This window comes from Panulirus ornatus, chromosome 9 (genome assembly GCF_036320965.1).
Source record: "Panulirus ornatus isolate Po-2019 chromosome 9, ASM3632096v1, whole genome shotgun sequence".
NCBI classification, from domain to species: Eukaryota; Metazoa; Arthropoda; class Malacostraca; order Decapoda; family Palinuridae; genus Panulirus; species Panulirus ornatus.
Genome location: NC_092232.1, coordinates 12,368,727 through 12,385,759, shown reverse-complemented (window position 1 = coordinate 12,385,759; position 17,033 = coordinate 12,368,727). Strand labels below are relative to the sequence as shown.

The window sequence follows — 17,033 nt, the reverse complement described above, 5'->3', positions numbered from 1 at the left end:
AAGGGGAAAACTTTGATAATACTGATAAAGAACTAATAACTGATGGATGATATAATAATTGATAAAAATATACTCTTCTTAAAAGTATATCAGGCATGCTACATAGTTCATCTGCCAGAACTATACACTTGTGCTTTGTTATAATAATTCATAAGTTTTCTTTTGAATAAATACTCTGTACAAGGTAAAGGAAAACACTAAGTTGCTGTTTAAAGCCCTTTGGGAACCTTGTTTTTACTCCACTTCTTCTAAATACTGACTAATCAGTGTAGCTTTCAACATGATACGAATAATACATAACTAATGAGAGAATCTGTCCATTCAAACAGATGAGAACAAAAACTTACATACAAGCAGATGCTTTGATTCCTAGAAATTCAGTAAGGGAGCAATGCTGTGTAGCATTTCACTTTACATGGTGAGAACTCCCATGTAAGCCCAATCTAACTTGCCCCTACGGTAGGTTTTGCACATGCACTTCTAAGCATAAAGATATGACCGTGTTTTTCTTTACTTTTCTCTATTCTCCGATTTAATATCCATGTCCAAAATCTGGGTCTTTGGATTACTTAGCATCTTTAAGTGAACCACAAGACCATAAGGGAGAATGGACCTGAGTCTCTCCTTTGAGCTAATGTTGTGTACTTAGCATATGAAATACGATTTTCACAGCTTCATAATTAACAAACATACATGTAGCATGAGGAGTAACATATATGAAAATGGGATGATATTTTTAAATCATCTAACTTATCATGCATCTGCATAACATTGCAAAAAACACCACTTCAATGGAGTATTTCTATGTGTCATTGAGTAAACCTTCTATTACCTAATTTGTACTTTACTAACTGCAAAATCTACAAATACGTAAACTTCATAAATCAAACTTGTGCAAGTAACCCTGAAAAATATCCCCAAATATGCCTACTAAGGAAGTTAACATATGCATTCTATTCTCAGAAGAACCTCATAATATGCCATCAATTCCATCTACATTAAACTTAGATTTTCCTGACTTACCATGAGTCACAAACTAACACCATATCATCAATTCTAAAATCATATCCAAAAATTCTGCACTCTCAACTTTCATAGTATAATCATCTGTATCATATGTATGACAATTTGTCTGTAATAATCTTCCAACTTTTAAAGTTACAAACTTATGAAGAAGCCTGAAAACAATTACCAGTACTTTTGAAGCTGGTTGTACAATCTTTTTTTAATGTGACCTACATTAATGATACTTCCTCCTCCTGATTACCCTTACAGCTAAAACATGGATCTACTTTACTTCTCCACTTATTATACTATATCTATCTCATCTTTACACTCTCTATATAATCCTGACTTTGATATAAAAGGTTTAGTCTAAGATCCTCCCCCTAATGTTTTCCATATCTCTGAGAACCATCATGCTGATTAAGAAACTAATATTTCAGTTGCTCTAACATGAAACTACTACCATGCATTCAAATTTACTCTAATTACTAATCTATTTTTCCCTTCATACCCTGACCAGCAAATACAGCTGATCCTAGATAATCTAAATGTAATACACTCAAGATATACAGTAAAAGTACATAATATGGAAATCTGATGAGGTTCAACAACATTCATCATGGATATCTAAAAGCAGTACACCAAGGGGTGAAGTTATGTGCTGCCTCAAAACAACTAATTTACTTCAATCAATATCATTGTTAAGAGGATGCTGCCAAGGGTTTTCCATCATAGTAAGTTCTTTAAGCAAATATAAGGCACCATGTAGTCTACAGTTTTGGAAGCCAAAGTTTGACAGTCATGATCTGTTTAAGGATGACACAAAATATTCAAGTTGAGAAGATACAACCAAGTATCATGTTTGTGCTCACATATGAAATCAAAATTAAACTAGAGTAATAAAAGGAAATCTAAGGCTAGTTCACATTAAAATATATCTAGACGGTAAAAAACAAAATAATGTAATATTGGCAACTAATAATATTCAAGACATCAAAGCAATAAAACATCATTCCTTCATCCTCAGGCAAATCCTAACTTATCAAGTTACTGTGTACACCTGCATGTCAGACATAATAGACATACCTTGCGTCTGCGTGGTGGTGGGATAATGAAGTAGGAGGTTACATTGTGATCCCTTAAATACTGCGAACGTAAGTGCCCATCAGCTGGCTCCACCTCATACTCTCCACCAAGACAATCTAGAGTTGCTTGTGTTATATGCACACGCCTGTGGAGAGGCTTAATCTAAATATCTAATTTTTTCATGAAGCATCTCTGATGATTTATGAAAATTGCAATGCCAAGATATAAGATGACAGTTGAATGAGCTACAGGTTTAAGTATGAGATTTGGTATCAAAATGAAAAAGAAAAAAAATCTGAGTAAAAAAATTTTCCTTCCGTGTCACACATAAACAAATGGAGTACAACCTGACTGAGCTTTCTAGCCAAATGATTTGACATCTAATCAAACAAAAGTCCACCCTACAAACGAAAGGGATCATCTAAGCATCCAGCAACTGATTAAGCTAGGCAAGTCCATCCACGAGCTAACTTTTCAAACAAAATATGTAGTTGTCCACAGTCCACCAGCCTCAAGTCCTTTGATTCGCAAGCCATCCCACCACCAATGATTCAAGCCAAGAAAATACATGAGTGGGCATGAAAATAATCACAGGATTTCAAATGTCAAAACAGGCTTCATTATCAAAATCAGAAGGGTTGTACTGTAGCTAAATTTTCAAACTAAAAGTTATTCCCTCTGTATAATCAATCATATCACCTATTTTCACATTCAAAGCAGGGATGGCTATGCACAGTCTAAGTAACCTGTTCAATACTTTCAAGAGCTGGGTAAAATGCTTACCACATACAAATGCTTCCACTTACTCTCATAACTAATCAACGTACAGATTTTAAAAAGCAGGTTTTCCACCTTCTCAAAAATTTGTAAATAATTTCATTTGTCTCATTATTTCCTCTCATCAATCTCTGTATTTCACTTAAGGCCTGGCCTTGATGTGGACTTTTTTCCATGATTTGAACCCTCAACATGAAGAAAAAAGATTGTCAAATGTCCACAAGTAGTCAAGCAGTAATAACTGCCATTTCATAATTGGAAACTGACAAAACACTCTTTAACAGGAGTATGACACCCATATATGTACCACAACAGCCAATGCCCTACTCTATCAATCAATATCATAAAATTCATTCCCGATTCTATGGGTCAGATTAGGTACACACAGCATGTCAAATCACTCATGTACATCCATATCTTAAGACCAATGCATCAGATTTATGTGTGTGCTCAACACTTTTTCTATCTATCCTTTTACATGTCTGATGCCTATTTCCCCTGGGAACTCCCATCAAGGGGGTGGCTGCCGCAAAAGTCTCCACTTATCACTGTACTTACACACTTCCCACACAGACACAATTCCCTACATTTTTCCACCATTTCTCTCCCTCCAGTACTCTTCCACACTACCATCCCATGTCACAGGTCGTCCTCTCACATCACCTTTAATCATACTATTATAAACTCCCATCTTGCATTCTTTCCACATGCACAAAACACCTCAAAGTAATATGTTTCATCCACTCTACCACACTATAATTCACTTCCTTTGCATTTCCTGCCATACCAGGTCTCTTATATAGCCCCTCATTTCTTTCTTCATTCCATTCAGTCATACCATATGCTTCTCTTAAAGACCTTATTTCCACAGTCTAGATTCTTGACTTCCATGACTCATTCCATGTCCATGTTTTGGCTGGAGTGGTCAGGGTAGGGAGGACTATCTGTCCCTTAATCCTTTTTTCTCTTCCATACCTACACCTCTACACTTCATTAATCTATAAAGGGGCCCAATGACTCTTCTACCCAGCACTGTACTGCTCTCTCCTGTATCTCTCCCTCCACATCACCAAACTTACAAAAGAAAGTCCCTAAATACTTAAATCCTGTCACCTCTTCCTGTCTTTCTTCCTCATATCTATTAAACACTTTTGTACACTTTCTTATCTTACTCTAGAGGGCTTTGAAAAATCTATACTTTCATTCTGTTTCTTTTCAAAAACCATTACTTTACTTTTCCCTGCATTTACCTTCAATCACCTATCTTTACACACATCATAAAACACACTGAAAACCTTCTGCTACTCCTCTTCACTTTCAGCAAACAACACCGTATCATCTACAAACAGGCTTGACACTATCCACTATACCTCACCACCACACTTCATTTCTGCATTTTGCTTTCATATCTCTTATCACCCCATCTATATGTATGTTAGAAAGCCACAGTGACATCACACAGTCCTGTCTTGCATACCCACATATATATACTGAAACTTTTGTTCAACTCTCCATCCACTCTAACACATGCATTTGCTCCTCTACAGAAGGCTTTCACACCATCCAACAGATGTCTCCCTCACTTGACTCTGTCGTACACTTTCTCCAAATCCATAAATAATGAATAAAACATCTTACCTTCTGCAAGATACTTTTCCCACAGTCATTCTCACCACAAAAATATGACCCACACATCTCCTACCTTTCCTAAAACCCCCTTGCTCCTCACTTATTCTGCCTTCAGTCACTGCCATCACTCCATCAATTGAACACTCTTGCATATACTTTTCCTGGGTATATTGACACACTTATTCTCCCATAATTGCTGCATACATCATTAGCACATTTTCCTTTGAATAAAGAACAATAACAGCTTTCATTCAATTCTCAAGCAAAGCCTTTTGTTTCTATGCTAAATTACAAATCAAATGTATCCACTCTTATTACACTTTCTCTATACTTCAATATTTCAGCCGTAATCCCATTCACTCCAGGTGCCTTTCCTATCTTCAACCTCACTATCACCCTTTACACCTCCCCTCTTGCTATAGGCCGCTGTACTAGTATCTTTTTCTTTCCATCCTCCATACCCTTGCATGTAACAACAGCTGCCTCACCTTCTCCCACGTTCACCAGTTCTTTACAAATACTCTTTCCATTTTTCTCTCACTTCTTCATCTTGATTCAGTGACTCCCATTTCTTATATCTAACATCAACATTTCCACTTTACAGCCACCTCCTCACTTTTCACCTCCCAGTAAAATTTCTTATTTTCCTTAAAACTTTTCACTCAACTTTCTTCCAATATCTTCATCTACTCTTCCTCTATCAGCTTCTTAGCATTCTGCTTACAAATCTTATATTCTTCCCTTCTGCTTTGCTGAACTTCCACCAAGGCATTCCTTTTGAACAATCTACCATGTGCGTTATTCTTTCTTCCACAGCATTTCTAATCTCATCCAATCATCATGAATTTCCCCATTTATTTTTATATCTTACAACCTTGTATCCTATCCAACTACTATTTCTACTACCTTTTCACTTTACATAAGCTGTATCATTGAGTGAGGCCAAATTCTTCACTGATACCATCTTTATAAACAAAATATTTCTCACATACGTTCTTCAAAGCAAACACCTAATCCAAACATCTACCACTTCTGAAACCACACTACTCTTCACCAATCTGATGCTCTGTACATGCCCTCACCCTCTTAATTAATACCATCCCATATAATTTCCCAGGAATACTCAACAAACTTATGCCTCTGTAATTTGAACACTCACCTTTATCCCCTTTGCCTTTGTACAATGGCATAATGCATGCATTATGCCAATCCTCAGGCACTTCACCATGAACCATACATACATTGAATATCCTCAACAACCAGTCAATAACAGTCATCCCCTTTTTTATAAATTTCACAGCAATACCATCCAAACCTGTCGCCTTGCTGGCTTCCATCTTTGGCAAAGCTTTCACTACCTCTTCTGTGTTTACCAAATCATTCTCCCTGACCCTCTCACTTCGCACACCATCTCAACCAAAACATCCTATATCTGCCACTCTATCATCAAACACATTCAACAAACCTTCAAAATACTCACTCCATCTATGTCCACCTGGTATTTTGTATTGTTTTTGGTTTCTTCATTTTCCCCTCACCAAAGGAACTGAAATCGAACCTCATTGAAAAGCATGTTATTCTTAGTGGTTACTGGTTATTTCTGCATTATTTCATGTGCTATGAAATCGTGGTCACATTTATCAAATGCTTTTGCAAAGTCGATGTAAATCACATTTGTATTTTGTTTGTTCTCTACAGTATCAACAATCTTACTGCAGTGGTCAAACAACTAAGACATGTAAGATCTATCCACCCTGAGACAATGATGTCCCGGATTGTGCAACTGTTCTACTCAATAAATTCACTCGGTGTGCCTCTTAGGACTCTCTCAAAGATTTTAACAATGTGCAAAGTTATTTCCCACATTAGCAAAGTAGCATCAAGAACAAATAACAAAGCCGTAGAGGAAAAAATTGTCACTTGGCCCCTTTCTCTGTTCCATCTTTTGTTAAGTAAAAAACAGAAGAGGAGCAAAGTTATTGCTGTCACTCAATAATAGTTTTTGGGATTGCTTTGCTTTCACTTTTTTGGAGTAGGGTTATACGAGTCAGTTTCAAACTCTTGAGGATGATGCTAGAGTCAAGACTTTTTGTTCATATAAATTTAGTATTCATGCATGAGTGTTCTACATTTCTTTATGAAAACCATGTTCCAGGATTCCAGTCCTGGGGCAGAGGGCATGGGCATATTCTCATTGGTTCTCTCAAAATCCTGTGGTGAGGTGGTGATATTTGCTTTTTGTACCATGAGGATGATTGTTTTTAAAGAAGTCTATTGAATCATTTATCTTTAAGGTGATTTTCAGGTCACTGAATATGGATTCATATTGCTCTTTTAAAATCTCACTTATCTCCTGGCAGTTATCTGTAAAAGTATCCTATTCTTCTTCAGGGAACCAATGGATTTTGCTGTCCTTGATCTACATTTTGCATGAGAGTTAAAGTATTTGGTGTCTCTTATTTCATTACTGGCTCTTTCCTCTTCTTCCATTTTCTGTGCTTTCAAATGATATTTTGAGTTTACAGGATGTCCAGAAACTCAGTTGAGATATTTTCTTACTTCTGTTGGGTGAGCTATGGCTTTTGTAGGTCTTCAATTTGTTTTTGCCTCCTATATGGTGCTTATTTTTCATGTTCTACCCTAGACCTTTCGTGCTTTCTCACTAGTACAGGTAGAGTATCTTGCATCTGTAAATCTACTTAATGAAACAATCTACTTCACAAAAATCTAAGGATTCAAAATTTCTGCAGTAACTGGTACTTGACCCATGACTCATGCTGGTTCAAGCATTAGTCTTCAAAGGGTCTTGGTTCAAAACTTTCAGTTCAAAATGTTTTACATATAATCAGTGAATTACATTATTCAAGCAATTACTTTTTTCATACAATTCACTTCAAGAGGTTCTTACCTAATACATTAATTGATAATCATTCAATTATTATTATTATACTTTGTCGCTGTCTCCCGCGTTTGCGAGGTAGCGCAAGGGAAAAGACGAAAGAAATGGCCCAACCCACCCCCATACACATGTATATACATACGTCCACACAAGCAAATATACATACCTACACAGCTTTCCATGGTTTACCCCAGACGCTTCACATGCCTTGATTCAATCCACTGACAGCACGTCAACCCCGGTATACCACATCGCTCCAATTCACTCTATTCCTTGCCCTCCTTTCACCCTCCTGCATGTTCAGGCCCCGATCACACAAAATCTTTTTCACTCCATCTTTCCACCTCCAATTTGGTCTCCCTCTTCTCCTCGTTCCCTCCACCTCCGACACATATATCCTCTTGGTCAATCTTTCCTCACTCATTCTCTCCATGTGCCCAAACCACTTCAAAACACCCTCTTCTGCTCTCTCAAATCATTCAAATATTCATAATATTTGGGAAATAGCTGAGATAGAAAATTCTTATGTTGCTCATGATCATCTTCCATTCAAAACATTCAAATTATAATCAGTGAATGATATGGTAGTTTTTCATAGTCAAAACAGTTCTCCAACTGGTTCTTAATTCATAATATTTGGGAAATAGCTGAAAGATAGGAAAGTCTTATGTTGCTCATGATCATCTTCCATTCAAAACATTCAAATTATAATCTGTGAATGATATGGTAGTTTTTCATAGTCAAAACAGTTCTCCAACTGGTTCTTAATTCAATTGGTGAATGATATGGTAAACTGTAGTTTTTCAAATCTTTAAAACAGTTCTCCAACTGGTTCTTACCTAAGTCAAGAACTGACAAGAATTCACATATTCAGAAAAATAATGGTGGAAACATGTGTACATATGGAAGTGCTAAACAGTACATGAATGCTTGGGACCCCAAGACAGATAGCATTCCTTTCAGGTAAAAATATTCAACTTAAACTCAGTAAATAAACTGGTAATTTGTACTTTTTACAAAACTTTTCTTCACACTTCTTTTCAGACAGCACTTTGCAGTTGCCAAATCTTTTTCTTTTCTTTCAAACTATTCGCCATTTCCCGCGTTAGCGAGGTAGCGTTAAGAACAGAGAACTGGGCCTTTAAGGGAATATTCTCACCTGGCCCCCTTCTCTATTCCTTCTTTCGGAAAATTAAAAAAAAAATAATGAGAGGGGAGGATTTCCAGCCCCCCGCTCCCTCCCCTTTTAGTCGCCTTCTACGACACGCAGGGAATACGTGGGAAGTATTCTTTCTCCCCTAATAAGTTTTCATATAAAAACATTACCCAGGTATTTTCAGAGAGAGAGAAAAGAGAAAGAAAGAACATTAAATTGCTTATAAAAACTGTCCATCACCAAGACCTGGCTGCTTGTGTGCCCCTACCATTAGCTAGACCACGCAACACACAGCAAAATGCTGCATCACATGGTTACTGTGTGTCTATTGGCAACTCAAGGTGGGTTGGTTTTGATAACCGTTTCTTTCCCTATACTTCAAAGCTTTGGAACTCTCTAACATCTTGTGTCTTTCCTGATAGCTATCATAAAAGACAGGTTTTTCAATTCCTGCTAAATTCATAACTACTTTTCCTCATCTCTTGTTTCTCTTTTTCATTAACTTGTATATGTCAAATGAAGCCTGGCCATGATGTGGACTTATGTCTATGACTAGAAGGAAAAAAATATAAAAAATCTTTCTTGCACCAGTGAATTTTCATAAACATACTGTCCTTGCAACTGGTCAATTACTAATCTTTATTTTGTTCTTCTCTTACTTTTTTCTTTCATACTTGTTTGCCATTTCCCACATCAACATTTACTCTACGCACTCCCCATTTACCAACTATCTCACCAGTTTTATCACATCCCACCTTTGCATTCATATTTTCCATTACAACCACCTTTTCCTCATTCTCAAACACATTTACACAGTAATTTAATTGTCTCTAGGAGTACTTCATTTCATCCTTACCTTGTACATTGAACATCTTTGCCTTGCTCCTTGCACATTAATGGCATGTGACAATTTTCTGCTATTAGCCTTTGATGTGGAATGTTATCAAATGCTTTTTGAAAATCTACATAGATAACATCCATTGCTTTACTTTTATCATAAATGACGATTATATCATAAATGAAATCGAGAAGATTTATCAGACATAAGCAATACTGCCAAAAACCATGCTTTAGAATTGATTATTACTTAATTTTTTGCTATTAACCTTTGATGTGGAACCTTATCAAATGCTTTTTGAAAATCTAGATAGGTAACATCCATTGCTTACTTTCATCATAAATGATGATTATATCATAAAAGAAATCGAGAAGATTTATCAGACATAAGCAATACTGTCAAAAACCATGCTTTAGAATTGATTTTTAAGTAAAGGCCCCCTAAATGGTTTTCTATCTCAAATGACGGTTTCTATTCATTTTACAGTCCTTCTCCAAACATTTCAAACATCTCATTCACACATGACAGCAACTGGATGATAATTTCTGGGTAGGGACTTATCATCTTTTTGGAACATTGGTGTTACACTCAAAAAGTTCCATTCATCTGGGACTTTTCCCAATGCAAGAGGCAAATGGCTTACATAAAAGGGCTCAACTACCTCATTTTTCACCTCATTCAGTGTCCTCTGATAAAACATCAGGGCCTGAAGTTTTACCTATTTTAATTACATTTATTACCAATAGTATATCTTCCTCTTTTGTCAGTGTTATGCAACATAATTTCATCTCTTATCAATGAAACTGGATTCGAGACATGAGTTGTGCCTTCACATGGATATACAGAAGCATGAAAGTCATTTGATGTCTTGGACAAAGTCACTTTGTTCTCAATAATTAATGGACCAAGTGACTAAGAAATGATTCTCTTGCTTGTAACATAACTTTAAAACTCCTTAGGATTACTTTTGCTATTTTCAGCAATATATGCCTCATATAAACATTTACTTTGCTATATAACTCTCTCAGTTTTCTATGAGATTTACATAACTTACTCTACCATGCTGGTTATCAGTCTCTTTGAGTTCCTTATTACCTAAATTCTTAGACAGGAGGCATTCTCTTATTTCACCATCTACTGCTCATTGGTACATATGTTCCCTTCCCTTCACTGCTTTGAAGGTTTTACTGAAGATTTCCCAAGGTACATTCATATCCTTTTCATTTACTCTATCATCCCAGATTTACCTGTAAAGAGCAATGCAAAGATCAGTAAAACCTACAAGTTTAAAATTTGGTATTTTTTCACAACTGTCATGCTGACTAACATAACATGCAGTACTGAAAGTGGCTCAAAAGTAATTTGTAGAAGATTCATTTATACTAAACTTTTCTCTAACTTCAACATTAATAACGAGATCCTCCATTATTGTTAGGACTGCATCTAATATATTCTCATTCCCAGAATGTTTCTCACCAAATCAGATTTGGGCACTACTAAGCAAATTCAGATAGAGTCCATGCCTGGTATGTTAAAATCTACTATGACACAATCATGTTCATTACAAATTTCTGCTAACTGATAAGAAAATTTTTGTTCTACATCTTTTGTCTGTGCAGGGAGCCTATAAACTAGTTGTATTGTTATTTTCTTATGAAGTGTATCTTTAATTTCTACAAAAATGAAGTCAACATTCTCAACAGCTACAAACTCTTTTTACTACAAGATTTAAATGAGCTTTAACAATGAGGAAGATACCAACACCAACTTTGTTTCTCTATCCATATCATCATTGAGAATTAGTTCTAGATCATTGAAGTTCCTTGGATTCCACAATTTTAACACAACGATATATTTCTTTAAGACAGTACTTTACTCATTGTGAATTATATGAATGGGCCATCTTCCACTATTTCACAAACATATGGTCCATTTTCCACTAGGATGGCTAATCCTACTCCTTCTTTCTCCTCTCTTCCGCTCCTTACTATCATATATCTCTCTGGGTAGAACAAGTGAGATCTTATCACTTTCATAAAAATTTTTCCACAACTCTAACAATACCTTGTACCTTTTCCCTAATTTTCATTTTTTTTCATTCTTTCATACCTGTCTTTTGTTCCCCACATCAGCCACATAGCACCAGGTAAAGATGAAGGAAAAGCCTCAATCACTTACATCTTTTCTCTAGCTGTCATGTGTAATGAACTTAAACCATATCCCCTCATCAACAACCAGGTCCCACAGAACTTTCTAGGGTTTCCTTTGGCTTCTTCACATGCCCTGGTTCAGTCTACTGACAACACATTGACCCCTGTACACCACATTACTCCTTTTCACTCTATCCTATGCACATCTTTCACCCTCCTATATTTTCAGACCCCAAGTACTCGAAATGTTTCATTTCATCCTTTCATTTCTAATATGGTCTCCCCATTCTCTTTGTACCCAACGCTTCTGACACGTATACCTCCTTTGCCAACCCCCTTTCACTCGTTCTCTCTATATATTCATATCATTTCAGTATACTCTCTTCAGCTCTCTCAACCATACTAAGCTTAGAACTACACCTCTTTTTTACCCTACCATTATCTACAGCAACAACCCTCCATACTACATATCCTTTAACATCTCATTTTCAACACATCTATCCTCTTTCATTTATCTTCATCTACATCACATGCCTTACATCCATACAACATCACTGGGACTACTATATCTGCAAACATAACCATTTTTGCCTTCCCAGATAATGAACTAACTCTCTTTCCAAACATTTCTCAATGCTCCTGAAATCTTTGTCCCCTGACCCACCCTATGACTATCTATCTATGTCTCCAATGCTCGTTCCTTCTGGGAACTCCCATCAAGGGGTGGCCACGGCAAGTGTTTCCACTTATTTCTGTCTCTTTATGTCTCCTTCATATACATTATTCCACACATTCTTCCACCACTTCACTTCCTCCAGTATTCCTCAACACTACTTGCATAACCTCATCTTCTATGGCTCCATTCACTGCCATGTCCACTCCTAAGTACCTTAAAACACTTCACTTCCTCCAATTTTCGTCTATTCTAACTCACACCTCAACTAACTGATCTCTCTGTTCTGCTGAAACTAATAACCTTGCTTTTATTCACATTTAGTCTCAACTTTCTCCTCTCACATACTCTCTCAAACTCAGACACCAACTACTGTACTTTCTCACTCATGTCTACCACCAATTTTCTTCCTAGAACCCCCTACAGACTTCATACCTACCCCCTCTTCAGGACCCTCGCATTTACCTCCCTCACCACTCCATCCATACACAAACTAAACAGCCACCATGACATCACACACATTTGTCATAGACCCATCTTCACCTGGAACCATTCACACTCCTCTCGAGCTACTAACACATGACCTATTCTCTTGACAAATACTTCTCATTGCTTCTAATAGCTTTCCTCCCACACCATATATTTGTAAGACCTTCCACATAGCATCTTTATCAACCCTCTCATAAATTTTATCCAGAACACAAAGAAAATATATGTGTCAGAGGTGGAGGGAAGGGGGAGTAGTGGGAGACCAAATTGGAGGTGGAAAGATGGAGTGAAAAACACTGAGTAATCGGGGCCTGAACATGCAGGAGGGTGAGAGGCATGCAAGAAATTGAGTGAATTGGAATGATGTGGTATATTGGGATCAATGTGCTGTCCATGGACTGAACCAGGGTATGTGAAACATCTGGGGTAAACCATGGAAAGGTATGTGTGGCCTGGATGTGGGTAGGAAGTTGTGGTTTCGATGCATTACACATGACGGCTAGAGACTGAGTGTGAATGAATGTGGCCTTTTTGTCAGTTTTCCTGGTGCTACCTTGCTGACGCATGGGTGGCAATGCTATTTCCTATGGGGAAGGGTGGTGTCAGGAATGGATGGAGGCAAGCAAGTATGAATATGTACATGTTTATATATTTACATGGATGGATATATATATATATATATATATATATATGATTGAGAGGGTGAAGGCATGTACAGAGCATCAGATTGGGGAAGAGCAGTGTGGTTTCAGAAGTGGTAGAGGATGTGTGGATCAGGTGTTTGCTTTGAAGAATGTATGTGAGAAATACTTAGAAAAGCAAATGGATTTGTATGTAGCATTTATGGATCTGGAGAAGGCATATGATAGAGTTGATAGAGATGCTCTGTGGAAGGTATTAAGAATATATGGTGTGGGAGGAAAGTTGTTAGAAGCAGTTAAAAGTTTTTATCGAGGATGTAAGGCATGTGTACGTGTAGGAAGAGAGGAAAGTGATTGGTTCTCAGTGAATGTAGGTTTGCGGCAGGGGTGTGTGATGTCTCCATGGTTGTTTAATTTGTTTATGGATGGGGTTGTTAGGGAGGTAAATGCAAGAGTTTTGGAAAGAGGGGCAAGTATGAAGTCTGTTGGGGATGAGAGAGCTTGGGAAGTGAGTCAGTTGTTGTTCGCTGATGATACAGCGCTGGTGGCTGATTCATGTGAGAAACTGCAGAAGCTGGTGACTGAGTTTGGTAAAGTGTGTGGAAGAAGAAAGTTAAGAGTAAATGTGAATAAGAGCAAGGTTATTAGGTACAGTAGGGTTGAGGGTCAAGTCAATTGGGAGGTGAGTTTGAATGGAGAAAAACTGGAGGAAGTGAAGTGTTTTAGATATCTGGGAGTGGATCTGGCAGCGGATGGAACCATGGAAGCGGAAGTGGATCATAGGGTGGGGGAGGGGGCGAAAATTCTGGGGGCCTTGAAGAATGTGTGGAAGTCGAGAACATTATCTCGGAAAGCAAAAATGGGTATGTTTGAAGGAATAGTGGTTCCAACAATGTTGTATGGTTGCGAGGCGTGGGCTATGGATAGAGTTGTGCGCAGGAGGATGGATGTGCTGGAAATGAGATGTTTGAGGACAATGTGTGGTGTGAGGTGGTTTGATCGAGTGAGTAACGTAAGGGTAAGAGAGATGTGTGGAAATAAAAAGAGCGTGGTTGAGAGAGCAGAAGAGGGTGTTTTGAAGTGGTTTGGGCACATGGAGAGGATGAGTGAGGAAAGATTGACCAAGAGGATATATGTGTCGGAGGTGGAGGGAGCAAGGAGAAGAGGGAGACCAAATTGGAGGTGGAAAGATGGAGTGAAAAAGATTTTGTGTGATCGGGGCCTGAACATGCAGGAGGGTGAAAGGAGGGCAAGGAATAGAGTGAATTGGAGCGATGTGGTATACCGGGGTTGACGTGCTGTCAGTGGATTGAATGAAGGCATGTGAAGCGTCTGGGGTAAACCATGGAAAGCTGTGTAGGTATGTATATTTGGGTGTGTGGACGTATGTATATACATGTGTATGGGGGGGGGGGGTTGGGCCATTTCTTTCGTTTGTTTCCTTGCGCTACCTCGCAAACGCGGGAGACAGCGACAAAGTATAAAAAAAAAAAAAATATATATATATATATATATATATATATATATATATATATATATATATCGGAGGTGGAGGGAACGAGGAGAAGAGGGAGACCAAATTGGAGGTGGAAAGATGGAGTGAAAGAGATTTTGTGTGATCGGGGCCTGAACATGCAGGAGGGTGGGGGGAGGGCAAGGAATAGAGTGAATTGGAGCGGTGTGGTATACCGGGGTTGACGTGCTGTCGGTGGATTGAATTGGGGCATGTGGGGCGTCTGGGGTAAACCATGGAAAGCTGTGTAGGTATGTATATTTGCGTGTGTGGACGTATGTATATACATGTGTATGGGGGTGGGTTGGGCCATTTCTTTCGTCTGTTTCCTTGCGCTACCTCGCAAACGCGGGAGACAGCGACAAAGCAAAAAAAAAAAAAAGCTTATTGATACAGTGGTTAAATTGATGAGAACTGCTATTGACGTTTGTGTAAATAAATTATACATTTCCTTTTTTCCATAGCCAGAGGTTGAACCATTATGTGACATTCATTTTTTTCATTCATTTCAAGCTAGAAGTTTCAGTTTTCTAAATTGTTTCTTACATTTTTCATATGTATATATATGTGTGTGTGTGTGTGTGTGTATATGTGCGTATGTATGTGTGTGTGTGTGTATGTGTATATGTATATATATATGTATATTATCCCTGGGGATAGGGGTGAAAGAATACTTCCCACGTATTCCTCGCGTGTCGTAGAAAGCGACTAGAGGGGACGGGAGCGGGGGGCCAGAAATCCTCCCCTCCTTGTATTAACTTTCTAAAATGGGAAACAGAAGATATATATATATATATATATATATATATATATATATATATATATATCCCATTCCTCCCGCACTCCCCTTCCTTCCATTGTTCTCACCTTTTTCCATTCTGTACTCAGTCTCTCCTGGTACTTCCTCACACAGGTCTCCTTCTCAAGCTCACTTACTCTCACCACCCTCTTCACCCCACCATTCACTCTTCTTTTCTGAAAACCCATACAAATCTTCACCTTAGCCTCCACAAGATAATGATCAGACATCCCTCCAGTTGCACCTCTCAGCACATTAACATCCAAAAGTCTCTCTTTCGCACGCCTGTCAATTAACACGTAATCCAATAACGCTCTCTGGCCATCTCTCCTACTTACATAAGTATACTTATGTATATCTCGCTTTTTAAACCAGGTATTCCCAATCATCAGTCCTTTTTCAGCACATAAATCTACAAGCTCTTCACCATTTCCATTTACAACACTGAACACCCCATGTATACCAATTATTCCCTCAACTGCCACATTACTCACCTTTGCATTCAAATCACCCATCACTATAACCCAGTCTCGTGCATCAAAACCACTAACACACTCATTCAGCTGCTCCCAAAACACTTGCCTCTCTTGATCTTTCTTCTCATGCCCAGGTGCATATGCACCAATAATCACCCATCTCTCTCCATCAACTTTCAGTTTTACCCATAGTAATCGAGAATTTACTTTCTTACACTCTATCACATACTCCCACAACTCCTGTTTCAGGAGTATTGCTACTCCTTCCCTTGCTCTTGTCCTCTCACTAACCCCTGACTTTACTCCCCAGACATTCCCAAACCACTCTTCCCCTTTACCCTTGAGCTTCGTTTCACTCAGAGCCAAAACATCCAGGTTCCTTTCCTCAAACATACTACCTATCTCTCCTTTTTTCACATCTTGGTTACATCCACACACATTTAGGCACCCCACTCTGAGCCTTCGAGGAGGATGAGCACTCCCCGCGTGACTCCTTCTGTTTCCCATTTTAGAAAGTTAATACAAGGAGGGGAGGATTTCTGGCCCCCCGCTCCCGTCCCCTCTAGTCGCTTTCTACGACACGCGAGGAATACGTGGGAAGTATTCTTTCACCCCTATCCCCAGGCATAATATACATATATATATACATATACACATACACACACATACACATACATACGCACATATACACACACACACACATACATATATATACATATGAAAAATGTAAGAAACAATTTAGAAAACTGAAACTTCTAGCTTGAAATGAATGAAAAAAATGAATGTCACATAATGGTTCAACCTCTGGCTATGGAAAAAAGGAAATGTATAATTTATTTACACAAACGTCAATGGCAGTTCTCATCAAATTAACCACTGTATCAATAAGCTTCAATGTCTAA

At 38.1% G+C, this 17,033-nt stretch overlaps 1 protein-coding gene across 6 annotated transcripts in view; it reads right to left on the bottom strand.

The window, feature by feature from the left end:
• LOC139750214 (adenylate cyclase type 1-like) overlaps window positions 1-17,033 on the bottom strand; it is an 836,862-nt gene that overhangs the window by 330,683 nt on the left and 489,146 nt on the right. For all 6 annotated transcript variants that reach the window (XM_071664687.1, XM_071664693.1, XM_071664690.1 and 3 more), the window contains exon 9: window positions 2,092-2,236. In XM_071664687.1, the coding sequence (XP_071520788.1) occupies window positions 2,092-2,236 (145 nt within the window). The remainder of the gene's footprint in view (window positions 1-2,091; window positions 2,237-17,033) is intronic.